We start from the raw sequence: 22,964 nt of genomic DNA, 5'->3' as shown, positions 1-22,964 counted from the left end.
TCCTAGCCACCTTCTAAGCTATTTCTTTTTTTTTAAAAAAGTTATTTTACATCTGCACTTCATCTGTGATGACCTTTTACGCAAAACATGAAGTTTTCAATTTTTACTTTCTATATGCATTATTTGTTACTTTCCAACTGTGCACATCTATTGCATTGTTGTAGTACACACCTAATACCCTTTATGTTCCTGCATCAGTTTTGCTCTACCCAGGAGGTAGTTATTATGAAAAATATGCTTTGTGAGCTGACGGAAACTTACTGGCATCTTCCTTACATAAAATGTTTTAAATTCTTGAGATATAAACTATACCAAAAAGAGAGTCAATACCTTTTGTGTGTAACACGCTTCACAGACTAAGCATGAATAAGCTGACCCACAGACTGGTAAAAGTGATTGTTAAATCTGGAATAACTTTGAAGTACCCACAGTAATGACTGGGGAGTGGATGCTTTGTGGAAATTTGTGGGCTTGAAAACTTGGCTAAAAGAACACAGCTCAACTAGCTTCTTATAGACAGAGTATACATTGCATTTTTAGATTTCTTTATGAGAAGCTTGTGAATACATTTTGTAATGTTGTACTATAGCACCTATTTTCAAACTTCTTTCCATCACAATTTTTTTAAGGATTCAAATTTTCTGAACTGCAAACAAGCTTATCTACCTCTGGACAGGCTGCCTTTAATATTAAATGCCATACACAAATTCTTTCTCCAGCAGAGAGAAGACACTTCAGTTAACAATTAAGATTTTTTTTTCTTTGCAGTTGGTGATGTCTGTATTTGAAAATTTACCACACCTGTGATTTAAAACAGTGAAACAGTAAAATATTAAGATTGTCCACATATTAAGAGTTCTGCTATTTCTGTTCACATTTTATACTAACCTCTGGGTGTAAATTTTCTGGAGCATCAATTTTTGTAAAAATAATTGCAGGAGCTGCAGTTATTCGAACAGTGAAATCTGTTAAAATTGGAGTTAAAATGGCTCTCCTTTCCTGATGCCGCTTTATGCTAAAAGGAAAAAAAAAAAGGATGAAATCACATTATAAATTGTTGAGATGCAAAAACTTCTAATGTTTTTCTTTACATCCATTATGTAGCATAAAACTGCTTCAACAGTAGTTTGGCTTTCTGGTAGTTACTTCAATCAGCATTAAATATCATAAATCACATCTATTCCAATCTTGAAGGCAGGCTTCTTCCTTCATTTCATGGAAAAGATATGTCTAAATATTTGACTCTTCAATCTATCTCCAGTTAGACAACTGGCACATTTGGCATTGCTTTTCTTTTGTTTAACCAAACTATACAAAATCATTTGAACAAAGATAAAAACATTATTAGAAGTATTTTTCAAACGTGCCTGTGGATGCCCTTCATTTTACAAATAACTGTCCTGAATCCTCCATAATACTTGAATACATGCATTAAAACCCCGCGGTGAAAAAATTACAGTTGCTGCACACAACAACAGAACCGACAGAAAATCAGAGATATGAAAAATGAAACTACCAAACATCGTAAAACTCTAGGATTTGCACATTTCATTTATAACAAATAGTCCAAAAAAAGTCCAAAATATTTAAAATGCCTTAAAAATTGAGGGGTGACAGTCCTTCTGAACTGCTTCTTTCACTGCTTGTTCCTAGTTGGTACCTTTTCATCTACATATTAACATTTGCTTGCCAAGAATATTTGCGCCATTAAACTTGATAATGATGTTTGTTTTCCAGCTGGGTATTTATTTTTTTCCTTTAACCAAATACAAAGCCTAGAGGTACAAGCTCATTATGGATGGACCGCTAATAGCTTATGACAACACATTCCAAATAGCCAGAATCTTCTGTGTCGGGTCAAATAAACTATTGCCACAAAATGCCATCGGAGAGCCTCTGATCGGGAAAAAAATAATGTAATGAGATCAAGATGGTGCTCAGCCCTTAAAAGAGGATACAGCTCGAATTCCTGGGACAGCCCTTCCATCATGATTGATTTTGGTAATTCTTCCTACCTATCATAACTTACAGAAATGCTAAATGTCTGCATTTCCCCAAGGAGAAATCTAGAAATTATTGAAAAGATTATTGGTCTTAGGTAAATTTTCCAATGCCCATAGAATAAGAAATTATCAACTGTGAAACAATGTAAGTTAAACTATACACTAAATTATGCAAACTTATATCGCAATATAAAAGACCAAACCAAACTGCCACGTAAAAAAAAACAGAGAATATATCTATACAGAACTCTTCAGATACATCTACTTGTCAGATTGGTATACCTGTGTTAGACTTAATCTCATTCTATCTAGTAATGGAAATGTGGTGGTTCAGACATCATCATAAATTGCCCAAGTGAACCAGACACGTGAACTATGTAATTATACAATCAGTTCTTACCATCAACTAGAATTATCTATATTAATGTCATTAAATGATACGGTTACATATCTGTCTATGCAGGAATCTCTTGACACGTGGAACAGGTGACTGAAGTTCTTGATTAAGAACAGGTATTGATATAGATATTCTAGAATAAAGATAATAGTTCTGAAAAGGATTCTGTTGAAAAGCACACGATCGCAAATGTTGCTGGTTTGTTGGCCAAGAGTTAGGCAGAAATGAAATGAAATAGATATCATAACATGACTAGAAGTCAGGCTTAGATATATTTCTAGCAAGATATAAAACCACAGATCGCAGTTTACTGCTTAGACTATTTTGATGCTTCAAATTTCACTAACAGTCTGAGAGTCCTCAGAACTCGTAGGAGGCATGGCAAACAATAAGGGAATGTAAGCTGTCATATGGAGGTAGGCCTTAAGTCTTTTAAATTTATTTAGGACAACAATATACAGAAGTTAGCTAGCAGATGCTACAGATCATAGACCTATTATTTACTGAGCACAAGTGTAACAAACGTTTGTTTCAAATGACCGTCACAATCACTGCCAAGTTGGCTGCACACTAGTTACAGCAATATGCTTAAAAGCAAGTTGATTTGTGACTGTGAGAAATTTACCATCTTACAGTAAAAACTTTAATATTTTGGTAAGCTGTTGCTCTGCTGGTCTACAATTATTGTTTCTGAAGCAAGATTAGTCTAATTAAATCCCCAAATTAAATGCAGACCAGTTTTTGGTTAGTGTACATCTTCAACTGAGAAAAGTGTCTTAGATTTTGCCAGGTCTACAAATGCTTCTCTCCCTGCCATCACCTTCATTTTAAATTTAAACCAGATGGCTTTCTTCCCAATTCCTACTTCCCCTTCACAATAGGATGAGAAAGAAATGGCTTCGTTTCTGAGGAAAATGGAACAGCTAAGTCGTAGAACAATTCTATGAGAGAGCACACATCTATATGTTAAAAAACTTCAATGGGAAGGGACATAACACTGCTAGTACGTATGATTTTGACAAATGAAACAGAGCTATAGAAATAAGCTATTTGTTAAACCCCAAATCTACAACTGGCTCTTTTCACCATTGTTCAAATTATTTCTCAGCTTATAAATATTCCAATTTCTCAATTTTCAAATGTTATTCTAGTAGGTGCCCGGTACACTGCAACTCAGAGGACATTTTTGGTAATATAGATTGGTTGCTGATTTATTTTTTATTTTTTTTTTAATCATCCTTATGTGGTATTCCTGTCCTGCTCTACTTACTAGTTTCCACATTTCTAGTTGGTGAATTTGAAGCTCAGCCAAATCAAGTATTAGCAAAATAATTGTAAGTACAAACAGAAGGCAAACAGAGCACAGTAAATAATGAGGGGAGAGGATATGAGAAAGTGCACAAAAGGAACAAAGAAACAAATTCCACTTTGAATTATTAAGTCTTCCACACTGCACCTAAGTGCACCGTTAACTTAACACAGGTGTACGCCACATGAGCTTATGAAAAAACTTGATTGTGAAGAGCGTAATGATGGCTCTGTGTCTGCAGCACATTCATTCCATGGTTCATTTGTGCATCTGTTATATATTTGTCTCGGAAAAAAAATAAAAAGGAAAAGCTAGTACTTTTAGAGATGTTAAAGCAGTTGATCATCTACACTTAAAAGTACTGCACATAGTACTTGAAAGTCCATATGTTAGCACAGAGCAACAAGGAAGCAAAACAGTTATGATAAGGTCTGGAGGTGCCTTTTACTCAGTGCTGAATTAGGGCTATATCTGAATGATTATATGAACTCTGGTTATTGACTACAGATCCACATTGTAAAATCACAGGACAAAAATGGTCTCTGTCCTCAAAGGTTTACAATTTAAATCTAAGAAAAAACAGACCTGAAGACTGGGAAATAAAAGTAACAACTAACAGCATTGTAGGTAATGACATCAGTACAGTGGCAACGTTATAGCTGTTTTATGAGTTTTTCTATTACACTGTAATAGAAATGATTTTTTTGGGGGGAAAGATGACATTGCAATAATTTTGTGAATGTTCACAGGAGATGCCTTTAAACCTGTAGGATAACCTAGGAGTGAGCAAGAAAGTACTTTTTTGGAAATTAAATGCAGCAGCCCTGTTAACTGGAATGGTGAGGTTTGATGAGCACTGAGTGTACTTGAGTCAAAGCAAATGAAAGAAGACATACAAGGAGAAAAGGATAGTTTGGAAGTACCTTGAAAGTAAAGACGTATCTAATGATTAATGTAACAAAAAATGTTGTGGAGACAAGATAAAGAAATATGAAGAACAGAATTTTGTATTCAAAGCAGCATTTGATTACACCAAATCATAGAATCATAGGATGTCTTGGGTTGGAAGGGACCTCAAAGATCATTTAGTTCCAACCCCCCTGCCATAGGCATGGATGCCACCCACTAGATCAGGGTGCTCAGGGCCTCATCTAACCTGGTCTTGAACACCTCCAGGGATGGAGTATCCACAACCCCTCTAGGCAACCTGTGCCAGTGCCTCAACGCTCTCTGAGTGAAAAATTTCCTCCTAACCTCTAATCTAAATTTCCCCTCTTTCAGTTTAAAACCGTTCCCCCTCATCAGCATTTGATTACATCCACTCAGAAGTGCTTTGAATTTACATGAGGAGGAAGGACTGCCAAAGAGATGATGTTGCACTAACAGAAGAGGTGTGATGATGTGAGACTGGAAAAGCTATGAAAGTGTACAATAAGGAATATAACTTGGCAATTTTATATGGAAACAAAATCCAAACAAACAACAAATAATGGCCAGTAAGAGATAAAGCATGACCTAGATGTGAAACTTGGAAATGTCTGCCTTATTCCTAATTATCATTTTTTTCTTAATGATACCTTACTCAATCCAGAGTTTGAGTCCTTATATAATTAAAAAATACATAGCTCAGGAAGTAACTCATATATATTGAATTCATGAATGACAACTAAGAGCTCCCTTATGCCGTGTAAGTTTACTATCTACGGAGAGAAGAATCCTCACATAAAATTCCATTATGTGAAAAACAAAATTCAAGTATTAGCATGGAATATCCCACATAATCAAACAGTCTTTTCTAGAAGTGTAAGGCATGCAACCTGAAGATGTTTTATTAGTTAGCATGCTATCTTTGGACTTAAAAAGACTTTTACCTTGCAGGCTTCCCTTAGAGTCGTATAATTCATTTAATTGCTGATCTACAAATGCATTGGAATACCTAACTACTGATGAAATCTGTGGCAACCTGCATCATCCTGCCTCTGATCTCCATCTTCCAAAGGGTAGAACAGTTCACATCCTTTTAGCTCTCAGAGGTGTTACAAAGAATCATCACAAGACAGTGAAATAGTGTAACTCTACTTCGCGGACTATCTAATGACCAGAACTAGACAATGAACAAATGTACACCATCTGGCTGTACAGAATGACTATTGTTATGTAATTACGCCTCAGTAAAACTAATCTTCAGCTTTTTAAGTATGATGTGCAACATTTCACTGCTGTGGATTAATAAAGGAAATAACATACCCCTTGTTTTTGAGTACGACTTTGTACAGTGCAAATAAAAATATGACTTCAGGTACAATAAATACAACAAACTGAAGTACAAAACTGAACGCAAACATATTGTATTTTATTCCAAGACTCACAAGGAATGCCCCTACTTCCCCACACATGGATCTACTGATCATTTCTTATTGGTCTTCCCTACTAGAATCTGGCAAGCTGCACTTCAACTTTCCAAAAAAGCATGAAAATGAAAACTATTCAAGGAAAAATCTGCAGGAAACATTTCTGAGGATCCTTGCAAAGCAAGAGTGGTATTTTGTTCAGTTTCATACAACAGATCATTGGCTCCCTGACATACTCAATGAGAGTTGCAAAGAGCTGTTCCAGATGGTCGTATGCCAAGGACAGAACTGTAACGCAGTATATTGCCACACTCAATTCATTACCACACAGAGAAGTAATGCTTTTAAGCTCAATTAAATTTTTTTTTTTTTCTAAACAGAGTTTATTCAGGCTGCAGGAAGCAGAAGTTGCTGCTGGGAGCTGTAGAAGGATTGCACAGGGATGGGGGCGAGGCCTCAAGAGAGGATATATTTCTTTATTTCCTTCAGGGCTGTTGTTTTTTCCATTGCGAGGAGGGAGAGGGAGGAGGAGATCCGCAAGCTGAAAAAGCAGTTTTCAATCAAGAAAACTTCTTTTGGTTAAGTACTCCCAGTTCCCCACATGCTGTTTGGTAAAGGGAATAAACGTGGACAGGTTTCATTTGTACGTAACCTTATTAGAACTGTCTGACTGTTTCCAGTACTCTTTTTATATATTACACCATTAGGGAGCTTTTTATAACATCTACAGTGAAGGATAAACATTTTATAATGGGAAGAGTTATGACCCCCAATCCCCAGTACAGCATGGTATTTGGACAGGTTTTTCTGAGAGCGGGCACCCACCCTGCCAGAGAGTTCTAGGTCCCCCATTCTTCCTGCAGTGACCTCCAGAGGCATGGGAGGCAGCACATAGACGCTTCAGGATAACACTGAAGAATTTTAGACTAATCTCCTTGAAACATTTAACACCTAGTCTCAAAGTAAGATTACTTTCTTTCCAAATCACACTGTAAGAGATAAAAATAAATAAATAAAAAATTCAAAAGCATGAGATATTCAGTACTAGAAATATTGAACTCCAGAAGAAGTGGTGGGAACATTTGAATGATTTACTTTCCATATAAATGTTGCTAAAGCATTCAAATTATAAATTATGTCAAAAGCTTTCATATATTTGTTTATATTACATACAAAAAAATTTATATTTAGAATGATTTGATTTTCATTCAAGTTTTTAAAACAAGACCATATTTCAACTCAGAAGACTAAATTACAATATAATAAATTCTAGAATTTTTACAGCTCTTTAATTAAACAAAAACAAAACCAAAAACAAACAGTAATACATTTGGAAGTGGGAATGCAAAATAAAAGGTGGCATCTCTGCTGAAGTTTTCTGTATGTGAAATACTCGGATATAGATTAGATTCTATACTGTACATTACACCGTACATGTCTATACATTAAAAATGAGTCAAGTAAGAGAGAAATGGATCTCAAAAAAGAATTTTAAAATCCAGTTAACCGAATAAACTATAGCATTGTGTCTAAATGATAAGTAAAACCAAGGAGAAGTACATGTAAACCAAATAATGAAACTAACCCTAAAATAATTCAGTAAATATCATTATGTTCCAGGTTAAACATGTCAATGAAACTTAAAGAATTAAAAAAGAAAACAATATCACAAGTAGGTCAAAGTATTAAGCTTCCATGATAGTTGCAGTAAATCTTAAGATGAAAATCACCCTGAAAACACTAAGCACCATGTAAAACACCATGCAGCCACCCTCTTGGTACATGCTGGAAATATCTCAATGGATGGCAAAGTTCAATATGGGTTCTTATAGTTCTCAGCACACCACTTCCACAGATCATAAAATAGACCCAGATGCAGCAAAGCTGACTGCCAACTAAAAAGCAAAAATGTGAATATCCTGAAAAAGAATTGTAGTAAATGTGTAAAAATGTAAGCCAAAAGGACAAGAAAACACTCATTCCAGCCTTCTCTTTGAACATATTCAACCTGGAATTAAAATACAGCATTGCATACCACAAAGGAGAAGTTAATGTATTTAATTAAAACTGATCTAGAACAAAAAATGAAGTAGAAGACTCATGTAAAAACAATTTCAAAAGAAACTTACTTATATGTCAAATATATTGTAATAAAATTTTATTTTGGAAGTCTGCTGAGAAAAAGAATAATAACCAAGCACTTATACGAAAAAAAGAGAATACTGATTATTTTCAACTGTTTCTCTTATTCTTATCTCTATAGCTTTCTAGTAATCCCACCAATTTTCCTATCAAAATCTATAACCATAAAGCTCAGACTGAAGTTTGCTAGCAACATGACTTCAGCCACCAACGGGAAGGAAAAGGAAAGGCAATTCCCCAGTGGCTGGTTTTGTAACGTTAGCTTTACTCACAGATTGGCCATAAGTCCTTTGGAAATTAATGTCATCTTTAAAGAAATGCCGGTGGCCCCACAACATTTTGTGAGAAAAAACTTGATGGGCAACTTGCCCAAAATCAAGGTCTAAATAGAAGGGGTCATGTATATATTTTCAAGACCAAGAATTTAAAAGCAAAGTTGTCTATAAAATTGTGTTAGTAATAAATAAATAAACAAATCATTATATGGCAGGAGAGAACCAGGTGATCTTATAATTGAAGAACCGATACTATCACTGTGTTTAACTGATACATATAAATAAATAAAAGAATATACAAATATACAAAAAAAAAGAAAAACAAAACAAAACAAAAAATGTGTTTTCATCTGCATTCCAGTCACTCCTTGTGATTTTATCATTGCTTTGGTTAGATCTGCTGTTACTGACCTCTGTTTTTCAGTGATACACTAGAGTTTATTCTTGGTCATATTGTTTTCCTGCACGTATTCCTCCAGAATGGCCTTATATGCTCTTTTGATCTTTCATCAATTCATCATGTACAAATCTTAGGCTTCATGACATCCTCATGTAGCTTCTTTTGCTACGGCTTGCCCTACTTTCAGGAAAATCTCACAGATTCCTGTCATCTTCCCTACCCCTGAAAATTAAATGAACAATAGTTCAATTTTTGTCTTCCCTCATGATTCGTCCTGTTTTTCTATTTCAATTTCAGGAACACATCTCTTAATTCAGACAGGAATCCGTATCTTGGGAGACATAAAATTGTGCATATATTTCATAAAGATTGGACTCACGGCCAAAGAGCCAAGCACACACAGCACCACAGAATGGGGGGCCAATAATGCAGAAGAATGGAAGCTTGACATGGCAAGGACCAGCAGGAGGAAGAGATTTCACCCGAAGCCTGACGTGCTCTGGCTGAACCTCTTCACCACTCTCTAGACCGAAGAAGAAAGATCCATCACATCAGGGGAGACTCCGGAGTTGAGTAAGGCAGCCTGATCTGCTCCTCATATATCAACCAGGGCAGCTAAGAATAGGCAATGGCTGAGAGTGAGACTGTAGGGAAGCAACTGGGCCAACAGACCCTGCGCCGTATGGGAACACCTAGAAGAGGCATTGATTGTTGTGGGTGACTCCATGCTGCAGGGGACAGAGGAACCTGTCAACCTGATCTGTCTAGAGAGGTTTGTTGTCTGCCAGGGGCTCGAATATGAGATATCCTGGAAAGACTGCCAAGGCCTGTCCACGTGTTGGACTATTACCCTCTGCTGCTCTTCCATGTGGATATTAATGATACCAAGGGCAAATTGTAAACCATCAGACAAAATTTCAGAGCTCTAGGGATGGTGGTCAAGGGTCTGGGAGCCCAGGTCATTTTGTCCTCAATCCTGCCAGTGAGGCGGGAGGATGGGAGGAGTAGCAGACAGATTTTCCAAGTTAACAACTGGCTGCACTGCTAGTGTTGGCAACATGTTTTCAGTTTCTATGATCACAAGACCCTGTCTGAAGACTGAAAACTGACAGGGAGAGGCGATATCCACCTTATTAATTGAGGCACGTGTGTCTTTGCCAACAGGTTTGTCAGCCTGGTAAAGGAGGGCTTCAAACTCTGAAAGAAGGGGGACAGGGAACATCACAGAGATAGAGTAGTCAGCAAAACACGGCTTAAGTTGGGATGCCTCCAGGGGGTGCATGCAGCCGAGGAAGTGTGTACAGGACATGGCTGTGGAGGATCCTCTTACAATCCTGCTGGGAAACCTGCATGCTCGATTACCTCTCTGAAATGCCTGTACACCAGTGCATGAAGCATTGGGAATATACAGAAGAATTAGAGATCTGCGTGTGGTCACAGGGCCATGATCTCATTGTAATTACAGAGATATGGTAAGATAGCTCACATGACTGGGATGCTATCAGAGATGGCTATGTGCTTTTTAAGGAAGACAGGCCAGGAAGGCAAGGTGGTGGAGTTGCTCTTTATGTGAGAGAGCAATTGGAATGTATCAAGCTCTGCCTCGGTGTGGATAAAGAGTGAGTCAAGAGCTTATGGGTAAGGATTAAAGGGCAGGCTAACATGGGTGACTGTTGTGGGTGTTTACTACAGGCCACCTGATCAGGAAGTCAACGAGACCTCCTACAGATAGCTGGAAGTAGCCTTACGATCACAGGCCCTGGTTCTCATGGGGGATTTCAATGACCCTGATATTTGCTGGAAAGACAACACACCTAGGCACAAACAGTCCAGGAGGTTCCTACAGAGCACTGATAAGAACTTTTTGATACAGCTGTTGGAAAAGCCAATGAGGAGAGGTGTGATGCTGGACCTTGTACTAGCAAACAAGGACTGGTTGGAGATGTAAAAGTTGACAGCAGCCTTGGCTGCAGTGACCATGAGATGGTGGATTTCAGCATCCTGCATGGAAGAAGCAGGGCAATAAGTAGGATTGCAACTCTGGACCTCAGGAGAGCAAACTTTTGCTTCAGGAATCCACTTGGAGGAATCCCGTGGATTAGGGCCCTTGAAAGCAGAGGAGTCCAAGAGATCTGGTCAGTATTCAAGCATCACTTCCTCCAAGCACAAGATCAGTGCACCCCTATGAGAAAGAAGGTATGCAAAGGGGGCAGGAGATCTACATGGATGAGCAAGGAGCTCCCGGCAAAACTCAATCAGACGGAGGTATACAGGAGGTATTTTTTGACTGTTAAATAACCTGTAAAACCTGTATGCACTTTTATAGCATATGTATGAATTTGTAGAGTAAAACAAAAAAGCATATTAAAACTAGAAATTAAATTTCAAAAACTCCAAAATCAGAAAAAAAATTAAAACTAGTATTTTATAATTTTAAATTTTAAAACTTAAAATACTAAGCAAGTGTATGCAGGCTTTACCTTTCAGTTTTGTTTATATAGAGGGCAGGGCTTTGCATGTGTATCACACAGTATACAGCAAGGAAGACTCAGTTTAAATATCTCATTCTAAAAATTTGTCTGGTTTTAGTTACAGAAGCACAAAAAACAGTTCAGAACCAATAGGAAATGTTCTACTTTATCCTCCTCTAACTTAAAAATGACTAAGCTGGTTTTACTCAAGCTTTGTAATAATACAAACAAAAGAAGTTAAAAACAAAAACAAAACCTCCTGTTGCTTGTAGACTGAGAAGCTGAATGCCATGTCTCAGCCCTGGAGTTATTTTTATGGACATAACAATAAGCCACTCAGAAAAGAGCTTATAATGGAAAAAAAGACACAATAACTAGACAATAACTGCAGTGCAGCAATTAATAGTGATATTCCCTTCAAATGCATAATCCAAAACTCCGTGCAAATGTGCTTGCCATGCAAAAAAACAATTCAGAGTTAGTTGATTCAGATATACTGCAAATAATATCTGTAATGTTTGTGCTATGTAACTTTAGAAGAGAGTAAAAAAAAAAAGTTCCTACCTACTGGCCATGTTCCATTCAAGTGCTGGATTTTGAGAATTTCTTTCACTCTCTGGCAAAACCCCTCCTTTTCCATTTTCCTTCTCTGGTTTCAACTGATTCCAATGAGCAGTACCAATGTTTATAGATTGAAGATCTATTTGATATTGTCTGTCTTCAACTTCTGATCCAGGGTCTCGAAGTATTCCTAGATTCAGTGCTCTTCTGTAATACCAAAAAAAAGCACTTCAGAACAAATTGCAATGAAGAGAGCAATTGTGAACAAAGCTCAAAATCAGACTAAAAATTGCAATGAACAAGTTTTGCTTAGTAAGACAATGAAGATACAAAAATAAGAAAACTCAGGTATGTGTTTTGCTACTCTTGATTACATCTAAGCCTTAGTTTAGGTCCAGATCTTCAAAAGTATCCAGCTGCCTCTCTCTTATGGATTTGAATGAGGGATACCTAAATAAACATATTTCAAAGTTTAGCCAGATCCACCAAAGTCAATATGAGATCAATCCATTGACTTCAGTGGACTTTGAATCAGGTCCATACGAGCAGCCTTATGGGAAATGCAGGAAAGCATCTACTGAATAGATAAAGGATGTGTTATTCAAGTCTTCAAAAAGAACAGCTACATGTCGGTATGGTGAACAACTATACTGTGAGATAATTGTTCAAACTTACCTGAAAGAATACAAGTTAAAAAGAACATTCTAAGATGAAGAAAATCTTTTTAACACAGAATTTCAGGACAGAGTTGTGTTATTAAAATTCTTCTGACAAGGCAGAAAAAAAGCATTTTTGAGTGAACCACACTACTTGTGGACTCTGCCAAATTCTGCTGCATTGGAAGATTATTTGTATTTGCAGCTGAGCTTGGAGAACAGTCGTATCAAGCTTCAACAAAACATCAAGAGATTTAAGATGAGTGGGTGCTGTGAAGACCATTTGTTCTTACTAGTAACCAGTATGGGAGGAGTCATCTACTATAATTTGCTTTTTGCTAATGAGAGCTAGGAAATCTTCCAAGAAATGAACTTGCCCTTTCTACATGGTGAACAACATAACTTTATCCACAATGTTCATTTAGTAATACAATAAAAAAGCACAATTGAACTTAGCAATTTTTTTTTTTTTAACAAGCTAGGAAAAGGCACAAGGATATGATCTTGTTCATTTTGCTTTGAATCTATGCTCACATCAAATTATAGTCTATTTTTAATGATTTCATACATTACTGAGTTGAAGTTTGATTTGAAGGGTTAGATACATGCACTAATGCAATCTATAGGTATTGGTATGCACATATTTCAAAGTGCAGTCCCTATGCTGCCCAAACCCAAACACCGTTGAAACTGCTGATACCATTGCCATTGTCACTGACGGAGTATGCTAGCAATTAAAATAATGAATTAATTATCTACCCACAGGGGCATGCAAATGGCAGGAAAGCCAACAGTTCTGACAAGAGTCACACCTGCTGAGGCAGTGTGATGGCACCATTCAGTAGCCCTATAACTTTCTGAAATGCTTATCTGAGATGCACTGAAAATCTGTTATGTCAGCAGTGATATTTCAAAATTAAATGTGGTTTCTTAAAACTTAGGAATGTGTTTGTCAACTTTTCACATAGAGAGATCTAACCACAACAACTGTGTCTTTTATTATTCTTTCTGGGCATTATTTCCTCAACATGTATGTAGTCTTATTTATTTATTTATAAACTGCAGATTACTGTTTGGCCCAGTGTCTATTTACTTACCTTGTTTAATGGAAGTAAATATTGGAATATATGTTTTGTGAAATACTACTGAAATTAAAGCACCAACTTACATACTTTGTGAAATCTGTTTAAGTATACAAAATACAGAATATGATCATTTCACCTGCGTAATGAATCATTCTCTCCACTACTTAACAGTAAAGAAATTTTTTCATTCATTCTTTTATGAGCAGCTCGAGAGCTTGCATTAAACTGTACCTAGCACTATATTCCTTAGGCTTGTTCAGCACAACCATGATGTGGTGAACGGAATTCCTAGAGCAAAACTTGTCTGTGTGCGGCAATATGAAACTCCACATTGTGACAATGGCTTTCTTCCCCTCAAAAATAACTTATTTAATTACAAAAACAATGAAATCACCCTTTGACACACACACACACTTCCATGCAGCAAAATACACAGAGCTACTATTTGGACATAGGGTACTAGTATATTTCATGGCTAGTATAATATTAATGTAAAGGATTTTTTTTTTTAATTTTTTTTTTTTACATTTTGACCAGACTGATTATTGCTTTCAGAAGTACAACTTGCCAGCTTTATACAAGGATCAAAATATACCTTTTTTTCCAAATATGTACATAGACACATTTACATGACCACTTATTTGCGGTTTTCTTTACGAACCATTTTTATAAGTAAGGCCCCTGTTTTATTAGGTATATACCTTCTAGAAGGATGAGAATAGGTTAAAATGAAGGAATTGGCCTAATCTTAAACACATACACTATGCATAAGGTCTGTAGTCTTTTTCATTCTGTAGCTTTCAAAACCCTTACAGAAAATAAAATCAGGGAAAAAGAGTAAGCTGAGATTCAAGACTTCTCTAGCCCTAGCATAAAAGATATTTTACCATCTGAAATGTACTGCAGGAGTAATGATTTTAATTGCTTCACCCTTCTGAAAACAACCTCACTATCCCATCTGAACCTTTCAGCAGGTGGTATAGACTACAACAGTTGGTCAATAATACAGTAAGATCATAAGCAAACAAAGAAGACCATCAGCATATAACAGGAAACACAGCTTTAATGTTTTTCTTTTCAAATTGATTTAGTCTGGGTCAGGCTTTTTGTATGTTTATATAAGAAACAGCTCATGTTGAACCAGTTACTTCATGCTGCTGAATAGGCATAATTCTGAGACCCACTATAAAGAAGTTAAATCTATCCACTTATAACTCATCTGAGACCTACAAAAAGCTGAACAAGGCAGGAAAAAAAGCATTGAAGTCTATACATTATGTAACAATCAAGAAATATATATAGACTTCACACATAACAGTTAATTTCTTTCAGCACTTACTAGATCTCTGCGTGTACTCATTTCCCCTCCCAGGTATAGAGATGAGAAAGCTATCCATTCAAATTAAAGGTTTTGCCCTGACGGTAAAAGATGCTTCCTATTCTAATTCCAAAGGAAACAAACAATAAGCTTGGATCAAAAAACACCCTCTATTTTATAGAGGTAAAAGTTGGACCTGGATACAGATGCAATGCAAAAGGACTACTTTCTCTTCTGCTTATACAGTTTGAGTCTAAATGAGTAGGAAATCCCATGATCTACGAACAAGGAGTGGCTGAACTAGTGCTGAAATCACAGCAATATTTATAGCTGACCTCGTACTCCATAATTGCATTTTTCCCATTCTGTTCAACATAATTTCTTAACTTATGCTCCCTGACAAGGCCGCTAAAAGTGTTATACTAAATATGGGGGAATTTGAAACAACTGTTTCTTGGGGAAGCAATGGGCAACAGCCCCATTTGGAGTGAGATGCTACAGGGCATGATGTTAAGGGCAGAAAGAAAAAGTGTGGTAAACCTAGGGCATCTATGATGACAATACTGGCCTTCCAAAACGCTGAGCTTTTATTAGTAAAACTCAAGGCAGGAACCAGCTTTCTGAAAAAAAAGACAACTTTTTTTTTGCTCTCTCTCCTTTTCTTACAGCAAGTGGATGCCATTGCCACAAAGAAGCTAAAGCTTGAGTCACTGGGAGAAAAAAATAACTTTCCTATCATTGCAGAACATGTGCTACATGGACATGATCTTGGAGCATGAAAGAAAGAAACACTGTATCACGGCACTTGGTAATGGAAGACTTGGATTTGATTAAATTTGGAGAGATTAGAAGACATATTTGTCAGAAAGACCCAAAGAAGAAAGAGAAAAAAAATACAGGACACATAAGACACAGGAGAGGACAGGAGAGAGAAGAAAGATGGGATCTGGCTCTAATGCTAAAATTAGATAAAAGCTGGAGCTAAGAAAATTCTCTTATTACAAGAAAGGAGGAGACATCCTTAGGCAAGAAGCGTCAGTCCTGACAAAATTCTAAAATTTTGTTCATAATCCTGGGTATGCTTTCTGCCATATAGCCTAAGCTCCATATCTTTCCTAATGGGTAACCTCAGCGTTTCTTCCCCACTCTGCCATCCGTCCCTACAAAGACTCATTTGTGGCTTAACAGACATAATGTTTTATGATGGGAACAGTTTAATCCATGTCAGTAGAGCAGACTCAAATGCTGCCAGCAGTATACCCCACTTCTCACCATTTCTGCTATTTTTCTCAGAGCTATGCCACATATGGCTGGCTTTGCTGGCAGCCACTACTTCTCCCCTCTCCAGCTCAGCCCCAGAACTCAACTACTGCCCCATCTCCACACTTGCTGGCAGCACACTCTGGATTGGATACCATCAAATTCTTTATCCAGATCACCATTTTAGCAAATGAATTGTAAACTCTAACTTTTATATAATTCTTATCTCAGCACTGTAATGATTAAATACAAACTCAGTACAGTAAGACTCCTCTGTTTAATGCTTTACTGATTACCAAGTGATGCTGTCTTGTACACTTTCCATTGTAACATTAATTAATCTTCACAGGCATCTGCTTTATAACAACAAAAATTACATTTCCCTTATTAGCTCATTAGTCTTGTGTTCTGTACAGCCAGATATACCATCATCCCCTACAGAAGTACACTACATGGTGTGAGTGTCCTGTAAGTGAAAGTGGTTAAAGTACCTGGATTTAGTTTCAGCTTTGGAGGACCTTGTAAAAGAAAACAGCAATGCTAGCTGCATGAGCAAAGTAAAAATGATTAACCGCTTCTAAACATTTACGTAGTAGACAAATACATCACATTACTAAATCTGAGGAATAAGTTATTAACTGAATTCCAACCGAATACTTTTTGTAGTCATCAATGGTCATACGTATAACTATACAATGGTTTGCAGTGTTTATAGCTTTTTTGCATAGACATAAATCAACTTAAGAGGTAGATTACTTGTGCAATTAGCATGCTGAAAAAAGAAGACCAGCAGTAACTGAAATATGTACAAAAACTTCTTGTGATTGTGCTAGGCAGTTTCAAACAATTGATACAGTCAAGCAATAGTCGAAAGTACAACCTGGATAATTTTCCTTTGTTTTTATATAATGCTGCTTAAATGTTTGACTTGTGTCTCTTATGCAGCTTAGTTCCTTTTGCTTTCCGTATACCTCCAGATGAATATCATGGCCAAGAGAGAAATTGGTACAAGTGTAAAAAAGCTAAAGAGGAAGATGAGACACCAAGTAGTTATAGAGAACTTTAAGTAACTCAAGAATATGCAAATTACAGCAATTATGGAACTCTGTGCTTTCAAATCATCATAACAATAAATAATAATAATAAAAAGATTCTTCTGTGCACTAGTGTGTACTAAGGCATCATTCAAAACATGAACGTCAGAGCACCTGGGGAAAACAACAAAGGACAACTGGATCTACAGGACAGATCACCCAGCCCCACAACCATCCAACAGACCAACTAATAGAAGAGTACTAAGGTTTCGCCGAGTGTCACTGTGTGTCTGTTAGTCTCCTCAGAGTCTGGAATACATATGGATGTGGTGTTAGATACATGTATAGAAAATAAAGCTTTGAAAAGGAGTTTGATTTATTGCTGTTTCAAGACAGCTGAGCTTCAAGACACTTCAAGCACAGTGCAGAATCTACTACGAAGAATGTCCAAGTTCTCTGCAAACGAATGACATCAAGGGAAGATGGTCATCTCTTCCGCAATGCCATCACACTATCTACAATTGTTTCTCTTAAATATTTCCAACTGTTATTAAACAGTCACGTTTGAAACAAATGTAAGTAGGATACATACAAACACAGACTTATCCCCTTTCACAGCTTCTAGACTTTCCCAGTTGTTCAGCAAAAACTGACTTCTACAGAAAATAGTAGTAATAAAGCTATTTTTTTCCAGGAATCTTACCAAAATATGCCATTTACTTTTTATTAAAAGTTTTCATCACAGCTTTTTTCTTGCCAAGCTGGAGCAGACAGGTCTTCCCTTACAATTAATTTGTAAACTTTGTAAGCATAAATATAGACGACGGTACAGGTAAAAATCTCAGTTCTTAATCCTGCTCAGAGATACTTTTGAAATAGCAGACAATCACTTCTCTTCTGGCTAACTTTGTGTCCTTAACTTAACCAGTTTCATCAACTACTACAATTGAATTGTGCAGATATTTACTTTCACCCTAAACCATTTTTAAAAGGACTTATTTTCACTGAGCTACCATAATGCAAAAGGAAAGAAATATGGGTTTTGAACACATAGAAGAAGAAATATGAAGAACTGAATTGAATGCTTTGAGAGTATTTTGCACATGTGGCTGATACCCTCCCCAAAAGACTAGAAGATGCTCTTTTGGCTACAGCAGAGGTGACATACCTAACTGGGTACATGGATGTGCAGAAGAGCTAAGTCTGCCAGGTGCCCAGACATTGTGCACAAGGAGGCTGGGGACAAGGGAGGCTGCTGGGACAGGCCTCTGGGTTGGCCACGTTTTCCTCTCTTCAAGGCTAGAACATGCCAAACGAAAATAGGAGAGGCAAGTTTCATTTCTACCCCCCCCCCCCCCCCCCCGCCCCAGGCTTATTATGTGACTCTAAGCAACAAAATTAACATCTTCAGCCACCAGTTTACTCATATATATTTTGAGCGTCATGTCAAAATCACATTGTGAATACGATTAATTGCATATAAATCATTTCGAGATACAGTGTTATATGAACACAAATGTATAAAAACATTTTAAAATTAAGTACTGCTAATTTTTAACAGGATGTTATTTATGTAACTTAAATATTTTTACTTAAATATTTTCACTTTGAAAACCAGCGGGTACATGTTCAGAGGAAAAAATAACAGCATCCCTCCACCCCACTAATTACAGTGGTGGTGTCAGGTGGGTGGTACTATAATTCTGTTTGCTGTCCATTTAGGAAGGTCAGAATTTAGTGAACTGGACTACACCAAGGACAGGACTGGTAGCTGTGCACTGATCGTATAAGAGCCACTGAACACATGAAAGGAATTACAGTAGATCACACATCAAACATTTTGGCCTGGTGCTTCCTTCCACTAGTCCTACAGGCAGGAAATGCTCTACATATCCTGTGAGGTGACCAGACATTTAGAAGCAGCCCCTTGCTCCCAGGGCTCTGGTACAGTCATTTCCTGCAAATAAGCTGATGAACTTTTGCAGCGCAGTCGTCTTCTAGACTTGTATCTGGAACACAGAATGAATGATCCTACAATGATAAGGTATGGTATGGTAAACTACAAAGTAATTTCAGCCTGTCAGGAAAAAAAAAAGCATGAAACGAAACAAAGCTAAAGTTTGCAGCTGTGCATTTAGATGTCATCTGGTTTAATGACTTTTGTAACTTTATTGTTTAAATTTCTCAGCAAAAATAACAGCCTGAGCAAGTCTGAACTTTTAAAGATCAGTTTTTCATTTTTATACTGTTTAATGTTTAGACAGTTTGAGGAATCTCATTATATTTCTTAAGCATTCACCCAAATTCAGGGAGCATAGTATAAATATACAGTTGACAGACTGTATAAATGATAAGTATGCACAATTCCAAAGGAAGGTCTGTATGATATTTTTGGATGCCAAATGTTTCTATGAAAAACAAGTGGAATAGAGTTTCTCTGAACAGAGTCAGTGACGACTGAGCTTGAAGAGTTTAAGTGGAAGCCTGGGGTAGGGAGGTTAGCAAAAAGAAGTCAAAATACATTGTAACCCAAACGCTTTTATGCTTTTAGATTCATGGTAGAAATAATTTTATCTCAAAACTTAATGCTGTTTGGCTGTAAGAGGATCTTTAGTCTTGATTTCTCAAATATTTGATGCATGATTAGTTTACCACCTAGCTAAGGTAAACAATCTTGTTATTCTGTCACTGCTTTCATCCTGCATTTTACTTTAGTTTAGTTGACCATTTCACCTAGTTTACTGATACAATACCTCAGTCTTTTCAGTTGTTCTATAAATTGACCTGGAAATATTGAGTTTCACCAAACACAGTCTTCATGTTTTATGCATGGTCTATCTTTAAGTGGTGCAGTATAGTCAGGTACGATGGTACAATCTAGAAGACATACTGTCCACAGTTTGCTTGATAAACTGACATGGGACAGGATTTCTTTTTGAAATATTGTATATCGAACTCATACCTAAACATAAGTCAAATTCTGTACAAGTATTACAGAACATTAGAAATAAATACCAATTTTTTCCTTTATACTAAACAGTATCTACCTATCCGTATTTTCAGCATGTATATATTGTAGTAGATGTTTGCAGCATACATAGTACAACGCAAAACCACGCTGAATGGCAAATATTTAACTATTTAACTTTTCAAGGCGTAATTCACATTTACCTTTGACATAGATTGATCCCCCGAATGCCACATGTATTTTTTTCTTTTTGCAGAATCATTGCATTCATAATGGCAAATTGTAAATTAATTAAAAAAATATTGAATATTATATTGTAAAATACCCCAATAATAGTGTGATACCGGTAATAGCCCAACCTACTGTTTTAAAGTCACTTTATGCTGAAAAAGATGAAACACTCAACTTTCTTAAAAATTATATTTAAAAAAAATACTTCTTTCCTGTAGTCCTTGCAGTGCCTTTCTCATTTAAATGCCATTGGGAAACTGTCCTGGTAGAAGACCCATTCCGTAATCAATATGAAATATATTACCTTTCACGTTAAAAACAGTATTGTGTCTTCCTTTATACCCCATTAAACTATTGTTATTAGCATTTCCACATTTAGTACAAATTCAAGATAGATTGAAGGGTAGTTTACTACTAAAAATGTTCTGAGAGGAAAAAAAAGAGAAGATAGGTACAAATTTTCTGAATTCATTGTCAGTGATTCTTAGACTGTAAAAGGAATTATTCATAATACTATGGAAATAAAAGATATATTGCATGATGTATATTTTACATTTCAAAAGATTTATCACATTAATACTGAAAGAAAACAAAAGATTATGAGTAGAGAGTCAACACAGTTTCAAACTTCTGCTAATCAGTTAGATTGTAGAAGAAACTCTTAAAGCCATCTATACAAATCTGATCTTCCCACATGAATCATTCTCTGATAAAATGAAGAATGGCATATTTTGTACACATTATGAGCTGTATGGGAGTAGTTATATCTTCATATTTTGTGTCTTTTAAGACTATAATGACATGACTAAGGCATGCTAATTTTTATCGAATATTCTCATCTATCAACTTATCTACAGGATGCATTTGGATCTCATTAGAAAATTTGGAATTCAAAGGAAATGCGGGGATTCACTTTATTTAAAGTAATTTTGGAAAAAACCTACTTGAAGATAGTAAAATACTTAGGTTCAGCCAGACCTCCCCCAGCTCACAGGTTATGAAATTGCAGCCAGCTAACCACTGCTAGTCTGTTGAAACTAGATGCTCAGCTCACGATTCTGAATTGTTCTTGCTTTTACATTCTGCAATTCTATAAATATTGTGAAATGTAATAAATATATAATATGATCTTAGTATATACTCTATTATTTCAGTCCATTACCAATGGATAAAAATGTATTTTTTTTATTTTTATTTTTTGTTGTTGGAAGGGACTTTAAAGGCCACCCAGTTCCAACCCCCTGCCATGGGCAGGGACACCTCCCACCAGAACAGGTTGCTCAAAGCCCCATCCAGCCTGGCCTTGGGCACCTCCAGGGATGGGGCATCCACAGCTTCTCTGGGCAGCCTGGTCCAGTGCCCAGAACAAGGGAGGACAATCACCTCCCTTGCCCTGCTGGCCACACTGCCTTTGATGCAGCCCAGGATACGGTTGGCTTTCTGGGCTGCAAGCGAACGTTGCCAGCTCATTTTAAGCTTCTCCTCAACCAACACCGCCAGGTCCTTCTCCTTAGGGCTGCTTCCAATCCATTCTCTGCCTAGCCTGTATTTGTGCTTGACTTTAGATACTGAGATTTATCTAGATTTACTGACAGAATATGTAAGATCTGAGCTGTCTCAGGGATGTACCAAGACTAGGACTGGATGGAAACATGAACAAGGGCTAGCTCAGACCACTGACATGTTTTTGTAGTGGAACGTGGAAAATTAAGAGATGTTGAGACAGCTTTAGAAGAGGAAGTAAAAATCACCTAAGCAGCAAAACAGGGGCAAGTGACTGACTGATAACCCAATTAGGAAGCTTATACATTTCCTGTTGAAAACACAATTATCTGACTTGAGAAAATCAGATTTGCTTTAATGTTGATTTTTTTTCATAGCAATCCACTTTTTTTTTTTTTCTTTTTTAGCAGACATTCACTCTTTTCCTGTTTCTAATTTAGGTTGCAAATTTACTCGTTTCTCATGATATTGATAAACCTGTGAATGCCAATTTCCTTTCGTAATTACCATGGTCTCCTCTTTAGACATGATGAATCTCTGCATATTAATTGGATCTACTGTACCGTGTTTTCAGGCAAGGAATTTGGTGTACTCCCACTCTTCCTAGTCCTTCCTCTTTCTCAAAGATGTTTTACCCCCTGAAATTGATTTTCCTAAGTTTACATCCTGAATATTTGTACCTGTAAGTCTGACCTTTTCCCTTTGTGATTTAAATTCAATTTTACTTCTTTTCTTCAGTTATGTCCTATGTAATGAATAAATCCTCAGTTCAGGGAAGTCAGTGCACAATCATCAGTGCCTGTAAAAATTTACCACTGTAAGTTTCCTGAGAGAATTACAGCTTTGAGTTCACATGCCTGTGGGCAGAAACGCTTGCTACACAGACAGAAGCTAACCTATACACAAGACCTCAGCTATAAAATAAATGATTCTTTTAGTTCCATGTCTAGTTCTTTCTAGAGCAAATCTAGTATTGATGAATTACTAACTAGCATTCCAG

General features: G+C 36.7%; 1 protein-coding gene across 10 annotated transcripts in view; it reads right to left on the bottom strand.

Annotated features, from left to right (window-relative positions):
• The window catches only part of VPS13B (vacuolar protein sorting 13 homolog B), a 477,988-nt gene that overhangs the window by 160,218 nt on the left and 294,806 nt on the right, over positions 1-22,964 (bottom strand). For all 10 annotated transcript variants that reach the window (XM_080583158.1, XM_080583153.1, XM_080583155.1 and 7 more), the window contains 2 exons: positions 11,913-12,116; positions 889-1,015 (listed from right to left, as the gene is read on the bottom strand). In XM_080583158.1, the coding sequence (XP_080439284.1) occupies positions 889-1,015; positions 11,913-12,116 (331 nt within the window). The remainder of the gene's footprint in view (positions 1-888; positions 1,016-11,912; positions 12,117-22,964) is intronic.

Source organism: Anser brachyrhynchus (genome assembly GCF_964034855.1).
Source record: "Anser brachyrhynchus genome assembly, chromosome: 2".
Taxonomy (NCBI): domain Eukaryota; kingdom Metazoa; phylum Chordata; class Aves; order Anseriformes; family Anatidae; genus Anser; species Anser brachyrhynchus.
Note: the sequence above shows the minus strand (reverse complement) of the source record. Positions and strands in the feature narration are given on the sequence as shown.